Source organism: Drosophila eugracilis, unplaced genomic scaffold (genome assembly GCF_018153835.1).
Source record: "Drosophila eugracilis isolate 14026-0451.02 unplaced genomic scaffold, ASM1815383v1 contig_2147, whole genome shotgun sequence".
Taxonomy (NCBI): Eukaryota; Metazoa; Arthropoda; class Insecta; order Diptera; family Drosophilidae; genus Drosophila; species Drosophila eugracilis.
Window position 1 is genome coordinate 829,182 of NW_024573030.1, and position 9,444 is coordinate 838,625.

The 9,444-nt window shown below is 42.1% G+C and overlaps 2 protein-coding genes across 2 annotated transcripts; one reads left to right on the forward strand and one right to left on the reverse strand.

Moving 5' to 3' along the window:
* Positions 1-1,740: 1,740 nt before the first annotated feature.
* Positions 1,741-2,304, reverse strand: LOC108103537 (bypass of stop codon protein 1). Its single transcript, XM_017209066.2, has one exon. It carries the CDS (start codon positions 2,259-2,261, stop codon positions 1,770-1,772), a length of 492 nt encoding a protein of 163 aa, XP_017064555.1. The 5' UTR covers positions 2,262-2,304; the 3' UTR covers positions 1,741-1,769.
* A 926-nt stretch (positions 2,305-3,230) lies between these two features.
* On the forward strand, positions 3,231-8,191 carry LOC108103533 (mucin-19). The gene is made up of 12 exons (XM_017209061.1): positions 3,231-4,028; positions 4,094-4,411; positions 4,487-4,516; positions 4,578-4,712; positions 4,782-5,063; positions 5,134-5,268; positions 5,343-5,621; positions 5,689-5,964; positions 6,029-6,160; positions 6,224-6,970; positions 7,034-7,168; positions 7,242-8,191. Exons 1-12 carry the CDS (start codon positions 3,236-3,238, stop codon positions 7,856-7,858), a joined length of 3,879 nt encoding a protein of 1,292 aa, XP_017064550.1. The 5' UTR covers positions 3,231-3,235; the 3' UTR covers positions 7,859-8,191.
* Positions 8,192-9,444: the final 1,253 nt, after the last annotated feature.

A 9,444-nucleotide genomic window follows, 5' to 3' on the forward strand; every position in this document is an offset into this window, starting at 1 on the left:
CACAGCACACTGTGTGTGATAACTTCGTTAAGTTGTTGACACGCACATATATATATATATATGTATGTCTATATATTTTATATGTGAGGGTAAATAATAATAACAATATAGTCAGTCAGTAATTAAATGACACTGGCACGTGGCGCCACGAAGCCAGCAACAAAGTTCACAGGATAGCCGAAGGAAACACCCAAACGCCCAAACATCCACACACCCACTCACAGAGTCAGACATACAACACTCTCACCTACAAGGGCCCGAAGCTATGGACAAAGCCATTAATTTATCAGCACTTTTTAGGGTCACAAAGTTGAAGCCAATGGCTCAGTTTCAGTTTGTTTACTGCTTTTTATAGTAATATTTTTCAGGATTTTCTATAATTATTAATATTAAAATATATTAAAAATTATAAAATATATTAAAAATTATAAAATATATCAAAAACCATAAAATATATCATATTAAATTTCATAAAAAAAAGGATTGATTGATAGAAATATACATCAGATTATCTTAAAGCGAACAAATGCACTACTTTCTCATTTTGAAAGTCCATCAAGCTTCACCCTGAAGCCCTAAAGACCAACATATTTTCCAAGAACAAAAGCTGAAATGTCAAGTATTTCCCAACCTAGCATTAACTACCATCCATCCAATAAAGGTACCAATTCTCGTCACTTTTCACTACAAATGTACTCCTTAGTCATTCTAGACTCTCTCGGAATGATGGGCTTTCGATTAGCAAATCATTGTCGAACTAAACTGAAGTTATTTTCCATTGGCATGGCATTCTCTTTGTATGCCCCCTCTGCTCCCCTTTTTATTTTTAGAAAACCCCATTGGAAATCGTATGGGAGATTATTTCACCCATTTGATTAGAAAATCGAGCACGTTCTAGGGGGGGCGGCAACAGTCAGGCATATTTGCGGCTTCGTTTCATTTGGTAATTATGACCACCGATGCCCACAGATGCAAATATGCCTGTGTCTATACACCCCATCTATGTGAAGGGGGGTGAAATCCCCCGCTGCTGCTGCTGCGGTGCACATCGTTGACATTATTCACATTCAACTATTTGCAATACAAATTCAAGTAAATCATTGCACGAATTAAATTTCATTTGTTTACGACTCAATGAAAAGCCACAAAGCTTCTGCCAATAGGCTTTCGCTGTCAGTTTGAGTTGGTCTTTTCCAACAGTCAGACAGAAAGGAAGATATATATACATATATTTGTATATATATATATATAGAGAGAGAAAGATTCGCTGGTTGAGATACAAATTTATAGCTTGTATTTTTGGCACAATTAAGATTTGCGCACATAAACGCCCCAACTTGTGTTGGCATTAAGTGCTTTGCCCGAAAACTTTTAATTGAAATAATTTGTTAAGGCCTCTAGGGGGAGGGAGGCCGGCCAAAAGAGACTTCAACTTTTGAACAGAAATGCGAAACATTTTCTTAATACGCACAAACACACTCCCATACATGATGGCAAATATTTTTCTTTTCTCTCTGCAGGCATTTTGACTTACAGCCTAGAAAAAACAATAATGGCCTTTTCAATTACACAAATTTTTTTGGGTAAATTTTGCAAATTCCAAAATGCCAAAGGTGAAAGAATGCCCAAAGGGTCATCATAACTAATTAATTTGATTTCATTTCATTTTGCAAATGCCGAAAGAACTTTGAAAGTTTGATATTATTTATCAATAATAATAATAATTTCCCATTAAAGGTATCGATTTCATATCAATTTCTTTATTTAAACTAGACTATATAGCCCTTATCATTACTGAACTTGTAGCAGAATCTCTTAAAGCAAATCCTAGTTCTTCTGGTGGTGCTGGGAATGGTCTCGGTGGTTGAGGTGCTACTTGCATTACCAATAGTTGTGGAAGTGGAACTTAAACTAGAAGTGGAACTATCCAAAACACTCGAAGTGGAGTTACTAGCTACTGTCGTAAGCTCTGTACTTGATTCTGTGGAATTTCCAGATGCCAAAGTTGTGGTCTCCAAACTAGTTCCATTGGAAGTTGTGGTCTCCAAACTAGTTCCATTGGAAGTGGGTGCCAGTGTGGTCGTTCCATTACTTATTTCCACTTCCAGGAAATTCAACAAGGAATCCATAAACTTCTGTATAGCTGTACGATCCTCGGCGGTGAAAGTTTGTGCCTCTGAAACATCACAAATACAAGAACTTCCTATCAAGGAAATAATCAACAAGAACACAAAACGTTGATCCTGATTTAAGACTGCCATTTCAAGTTAACTGTCCTAAGTTGCCGTTCTAACTGCATTAACTTACTGCAGGTTTTTCTTCATTTATACTAATTAAGTATCTCTAGGCGGAAATTTTGGGGGCAGCTTGGGGCAGTTACGTGACAACGCACTCTCGAATAATATGCAAGATAACTCTTAGAACTTTCGACCATCTGGGTCGGGTCACTTCTTTGGCTAATCTAACTTTTAAGCTAAAGTGTGAGAAATTCTATGAGGCATTTCAAGAGATGTTTGCTTATAAATATGAATCATCATTGCTTTCAAGTCAATGGAATGGTAAATGCGGTGAATGAACTTAAACTTAGGTTTAATCTTAAGAAATGTGAAGCTTTCTGTTTATAAGATGGAAAGTATTGAAAACTACGTTGAAGTTATGATTGAACCAAAATGCTGTTTAGTTTCTTTCTTTCTTTATAGATTTTAGGGAAGGAGAGAGGGATATTTTGTGGGGTTATTTTGTATATATGGCCTATATATGTACAGAATCAGATAATATATCTCCACAAATCCCCCAACTTATGAAATACAAAGTTGATACTTATGCCAATTTCCAAAATATATCTCCCTAAACCCTTTTTTCCCTTACTAAAACCTACAGAAACTAGACTAGATCTCAACCGACAACGCAGAGTTCCAAATCACTAGGAATCATTAATCTCTGGAAAGCCAAAGCTTTAAGACCCAATTTCCTCAAGTTAAATCCAACCGATCTGCACCCACTCACCCACCGCAAGAGATAAGAAAACTGAGCCGCCGAAACATGTCGAATGAATTCTCCAAGCATATCGACAACGATATTGATGTTGGAATGGCACGTTTTACAGAATACCAAAGAGATAATCTCGTTGGTCTCGATGTTGATAAGCGGCCAAGAGCGTTGTATAAAAGAGCTGGGCAGAGCATCGAAATCTATCAATCACCATCAACTCAAGTTAGTGGCAACAACCATCGAGATGTGGCGCCTTCATTTGTTCCTACTCCTCTCCACCTGTTTCCTGGTGCCTCACGATGCCAAGCCCACGAAGCGAACACCAGTCGACTTTTCCTCAACCACTTTGGCCTCATTACTCCTAGAAACGGAATCTAGCAACGGAACTACGGAACAGGATCAGTCTACTACTACCGAATCGTCACCGCAGAGGACACAACGTGTTACCAATATTGGACGATTGGCTTCTAAGGATCTGGCTGATTTGCTTTTGGCCAGCATGCAGGCTCGTGGTGCCAAATTGACATCCTTCCAGGAGTCCACAATGAAATCGTTGCGCAGCGAAGAGACCAAGGATATCAAGGGCAACAATGTCTTCCTGCAGGTTGGCATGGATGTGATTATTGACATTTTGATCGGAGCTCGTGATAATGCCACGTGTGGCAGGATTATCAAGGATATTGAACAGTCGCTGGATAGGAATAGCCTAACTTTGACTCTTAAGTCCTTCATGGCTTTGTGTTTCTTCAATGGCATTGAGTGTGCCAAAGAAGAAGTTGGTCAGGTGATCAAGAGCACCCATTTGCGTCAGCGACAGCATGCCAAGAACTCTCAGGATGACCAACAGCAACAGGCGGAGGGTTCAGGTCTTCGTACCGCTCGTCGCGTGGGCGTGGTCAAAGACGATCGCCAAACTGTACTGAAGTTCCTGCAGGCACGCAACATCAACGAGCTGAGCTCCATCCTAAATACCCTGCTGCAAGTATGCGGAGCTTCTGGCAACGAGGCACACAAGATCATCAGAAACTTAAGAGAGAGTGAGTATATCAAGCTACTTTCTACGATCTCTGATTCAGCTGATTACTATAACATATCCTTTCAGTGGGTCCCGACAGCGTCAGTTTGCTGCAAGTGAATGCTTTTAGCATGCTTTCCGTTTCCCTGCTCGACAGTTTGTCCACCATTGCCGAGGGCAAGACGAGCGGCTTATGCTCTGCTGGCCCGGAAAGTTGGATCGTTCGCCTGCTGGCCATGGGTGTGGACAAGGTGGTACTTATGGGTCTAATGACCGCCCTCGATCGCACCATTGTCTCCTCTTCTACATCCGCTGAAATGGCCAATGCCGCTGCTCTGAATAGCATTAATGGTGGAGACCTCAATGATAGCCAAAAGTCAGCGGCCACCGCAAAGCGAGCTATATGTAAGTTGAAATTGGATTCGATTTCCCATTCTTGGTTATAACCCTTAACCCTTCTTTTTTCTTTGATTTCTACAGTGGACTCAGGAGTGGGTAATGATTTCAACTGTAAGTTTTCCTTTACCTTCCTGATAGATATACATATTAACTATTTAATTTGCATTTTTAGTGGCTCCTTCCGTCGAGGAAATTGGCAACTTAAACACAGTTAATGATCTGATCAGTGCCAACGTGCCCGTAGGAGCTGATCTGCCTGTGCTGAGTACCATTGATGGTTCTGGTTTTACCGGCAACGTTCTTAATCGTAAGCATAACTTACTCTAGTTACTAATTAGTTAGTATTAACACTTATATTTTGTGTAATTTCTTGCAGAGGGAACCGATGTTCTTGTCAAGGGACAAGGAAACACTTTCAATCGCTTATTGGGTGCCAAAGTTCCTGTCCTAGCCACTGCTCCGATATTGTCCAGCATTAACAATGAAGGTTCATCATCTAGTTCTTCGGGAACTCCATCTAGTTCCTCTTCCTCCTCGAGTCCATCCACCAGTTCGGGATCTACATCTTCTGGTTCAACCAGTTCGGGAACTTCTTCTGGCACTGGCTCTGGTTCTAGCTCTTCGGGAAGTACCTCCGGCGCGGGTAACAACTTCAACTGTAAGTTTTCCTTATTTTTTCATTTGATGGATTTCTTAGATTATATCTTTTATATATAATATATATATAGTGGCTCCTTCCGTCGAGGAAATTGGCAACTCCAACACAGTTAACGATCTCATCAATGCCAATGTGCCAGTTGGCGCTTTCCTGCCTGTCATAAGTAACATTGATGGTTCTGGTTTTACTGGAAACACTCTCAATCGTGCGTATTCCTCACATATTTCAAAAGTTTTGAGTTATTTTTATTAACATTTCACATTTTTCTCATTTCCGCAGAGGGTTCTGATGTACTGATCAAGGGACAAGGAAATACTTTCAATCGCTTAGTGGGCGCCAGGATTCCAGTCCTAGCAAATGCTCCGATTTTGTCTTCTATTAACAGTGGCAGTTCTACTGGCTCCCCTTCAGCGAGTCAATCAAGCGGCTCAGGATCTTCTGGAACTACCACAACTGGAACATCAGGATCTAGTGGCTCTTCTAGTTCTACTACCAATTCCAATTCTTCAGGCAGTCCTAGTTCTCTCACTTCTTCTGTAATCGGCAATAATGTGAATGGTAATAACTTATAGTTTTCTTCTTTATATTTTAAAATATATATTAATATATTATTCCTTTATTCCAGTTAAAGGCGATTCCATTACTGGCAATCAGAACTTCCTTTTCAAGCTCCTCGATCTCGGACTGCCTATTTCCCTGGCTGCTCCCGTTCTTAGTATCATAAATCAGGGTTCTTCGACGGGTTCTACCACTTCTTCGAGTGGTTCTACAAGCGGTTCTTCAACTGGCTCTTCGACTGGCTCTTCAAGTGGCTCCTCCTCAAGTGGCTCTTCAAGTGCCTCTCCTAGTACTTCTTCAGGCAGCTCCTCTACAGGATCTTCAGTCGGAAATAATGCCAACAGTAAGTATTCTAGTTAACTAACCAATAGAAGTAACCTAATGACTTCAACTAACTTCTTCTTTAGTCGATCCCAGTGTTGATATCATTGGTAATAACAACGAGGTTACCAAAGTCGTCGACGCCAATGTTGATGTCTTGGCCAATGTCCCTGTTTTGAGCCAAATAACTGGAACTGGTTTTGCCAATAATCTCAATCGTAAGTTAACTTGGAAGATGACTTAGTAGGATGACTAATTAAGTTTAATTTTGTATTTCCTAGAAAAACCCGGCGTACTTATCAGAGGTGATAATAACACGGTAACTAAGGTTGTAGATGCCAATGTCCCCGTTTTGGCCGCTGTTTCGGCGATCAGCAGTATCACTGGTGGTTCTTCTACTAGTGGATCCTCTGGCAGTGGCACCTCTTCATCGACATCTTCAGGACCTTTGAGTGCTCTGAGTGGCCTTACAGGAAGTTCAGGATCTGGTTCATCTTCCAGTGGCCTTCTTGGAGGTCTTCTTGGCGGTTTGGTGCCTGCTGTTGGCGGTGTTCTGAACACAGTGGAGCCCGTTGTTGGCGGTGTTCTGAACACAGTGGAGCCCGTTGTTGGCGGTGTTCTGAACACAGTGGAGCCCGTTGTTGGTGGCGTTCTGGGAGTAGTGGAGCCCGTTGTTGGTGGCGTTCTGGGAGCAGTAGAGCCCGTTGTTGGCGGTCTAGTCGGCACAGTTACCAATACAGTTGGTGGCCTTTTGGGCGGTGCTACAGGCAGCTCTTCCAGTTCTTCCGGTTCTTCAAGTTCCTCCAGCCCTCTTGGCGGTATTACCAATATTTTAGGTGGTGGATCCTCCGGTTCCTCCATAATTGGAAACAGTGCCAGCAGCGGTCCTGAAACCTTAGTCGTTGGCAACAGAAACAACATCGTCCGCTTGGTGGATGTCAATGGATTGGTCCTGGCCGACATTCCCATATTAAGCAGCATCACAAATCTACTTGGTGTTGGTGGACTGATCGGCAACTCAGCTAACAGTAAGTTAGAGTTATTGGTTTTTTAGGTAATATTACACTAAACTTTATCTTTAACTTTTGCAGAGGGTCCCAAGACTGTGGTTATCGGCGACAACAATCGTATTGTGAAGCTGATTAATGTTGACCTGTGGGTTCTGGCCTTCCTCGATGTCCTTAACATTATCCGCGGAAGTGGTGGCGTCTGCAATCAGCTTAACTGTAAGTTTGGATTATCTTCTGTATGTAGGGATGATCTCTTATTAATATCTGTATTTCTTTTTTACTCTTTTAGCTGGACCCAACACTGAAATCATTGGCAACAACAACGATGTGGTTCAGTTGGTCGATGTTGACTTGAGTGTCCTGTTGGTTGTCGATTTGCTGAGCCACTTGATCACCACTGTGGCCAATGATTGTGGCAGCACCACTACAGTAGCGCCCACTACCGAAACACCCACTGCTCAACCTCCAACTGTTCAACCACCCACAGCTCAACCTCCCACTGCACAACCACCCACTGCTCAGCCACCCACTGTTGAGCCTCCAACAGAGATACCACCCACCTATGGACCACCCACCAATGAACCACCCACCAACCAGCCTCCCACCAATCAGCCTCCCACCAATCAGCCTCCCACCAATCAGCCTCCTACCAATCAACCACCTACCAATCAGCCTCCTACCAACCGACCACCCACAAACGCACCACCTACCAATCAGCCACCCACCAATCAACCTCCTACCAATGCACCACCCACCAACAGGCCACCCACCGATCAGCCACCCACCAACCGCCCGCCATCGCCCAGTCCCAATAACTGCTATCGCCGCTACTGCCGCAAGTGGCGCACTCGTCCCAGCTATTTGTGCTACAAGAACTGCGGCGGTGCCTACACCTACAAGCCCTAATAAGATTGCCAAAATGCACCACATTGGTAATAAGCAGCCAAAGAGCCACCAAAACCATTGGCCAAACAGCTTTTCAATCTTGTTATGCGTGGCATTGCCAGCCTCCCTGCCTCTGGGCATTTATTTATTTTTAATACTCTGTAAGCAAAATTTGTTTAATTTATTTGAAATATATAGAAAGTGAATTAATAATTCTTGGTTGTTTGAATTTTTTAAGTAGTTCATAATATCTTTTGCAGTCATATTTACAATCTATCCCAATTAGTTGCATATAACCCACCATTACGCCTCATTTTATTCACCCATCGCGAGCAATTACATTAACCCCGCCCCCTTAAAACCAAATAAAAAGTTTAAACGAAAAACCAAAAAGTTACGCTTTATAAATAAAAGATAACATTATTAACAAAAGCCACCCACGAACCGCATCAAAAAATACCTAAGAAGACCTGAAGTTAGACAAATGGTCGTCAACCGTTGGAAATTTTAGGAAATTTTCCGGGCAGCAGGGGAAAAGCCCATCCGGAACGTGCCTCATGCCGCATGAAATCATAATGAAAGCAATAAAAGCATCACCAACAACCAGAAACAGAATCCATCCAACACAACTCTGAAACAAAACCATTCACGAGCTATGTCGGCGAGCTTGAGGTGCGAGTGTCTCTCACCTCATAATTGATGACCTAAGTAATTTGTTATGGCTGCTCTGAAGAAACGTGAAACGTGTGGCAAAACAAAAAAAAAAGACACTGCCGCACCACGACAATTGCGGAAGAGCAAAATATTGAAGCAATTATAAAGTAAAGCCAAGAGGGGCGAAAAAAACATGCCTACGGGAAAAGTTGTTTCTCCAAGAGAAGGGGGAGAGGGAAGTGGTTCTTCCTCCTGCTAATGATAACCATCAGTGGGGGTCGCCTTGGGTGTTTAAATATTATGCAACACCACCTCGGGGACACAATTTGGTTGCCAAAAAAAAAAACCAGTCCCAATGATTGTCGGCACCTGAAGGAAGCTCAACGTTAGAGCAAATGGCCATTCTGGGAAATAATCTTCAGCTCGAAAGTGGTTAACAAAAAGTGCGGTCAACTTTTAAACACCTCAAAAGAAAATTCCTTGGCCATAAATCCAGGCAGCTTCATGAATAAATCACCCGAAAAACTTTTCCTTATTTTGATTCACAGCAATGGAATTGCTAATATTTATTGGTCAATTATTTATATTTCTGGTTTAGGGTTTTCATTTAGCTAAGCAGAGGTGGCTTTGTAGTAAGTTTGGGTTTCCTTAAAAGTGGGTCTGGTCTAAACGTCCAATCAACCTTTAGTAAACTTATTAAATCACAAAAGCATTTCACTTAGAAATCATCCAGCAATTGCCCAAGTTTATTGCCTCTGAAAGTGCAGTTTTGGGTCACCTTTTAGCCTTCTCAACAGACGACAAACCGCTGAACTTATCTCCTTCTTTTTCTTATCGCTTTTCTTTTGCCCAACTGAATACAGGAAGTATAAACTTTCCATCACTTGTTGCCAGTTCGTTGTGATGGTGGCGAAAGTCTGCCTTCTGCTGCCATCCCCCTTTTTCTTTTTAGG

What these genes read in the sequence shown, in the direction of transcription:
- LOC108103533 (XM_017209061.1), top strand. Translation starts at nt 3,236, where the DNA reads ATGTGGCGCCTTCATTTGTTCCTACTCCTCTCCACCTGTTTCCTGGTG. An exon ending in AGTGGGTAATGATTTCAACT is followed by an intron (nt 4,517 to 4,577) that starts GTAAGTTTTCCT and finishes TTGCATTTTTAG; the next exon opens with TGGCTCCTTCCGTCGAGGAA. An exon ending in TACTGGAAACACTCTCAATC is followed by an intron (nt 5,269 to 5,342) that starts GTGCGTATTCCT and finishes TCATTTCCGCAG; the next exon opens with AGGGTTCTGATGTACTGATC.
- LOC108103537 (XM_017209066.2), bottom strand. Translation starts at nt 2,261, where the DNA reads ATGGCAGTCTTAAATCAGGATCAACGTTTTGTGTTCTTGTTGATTATT.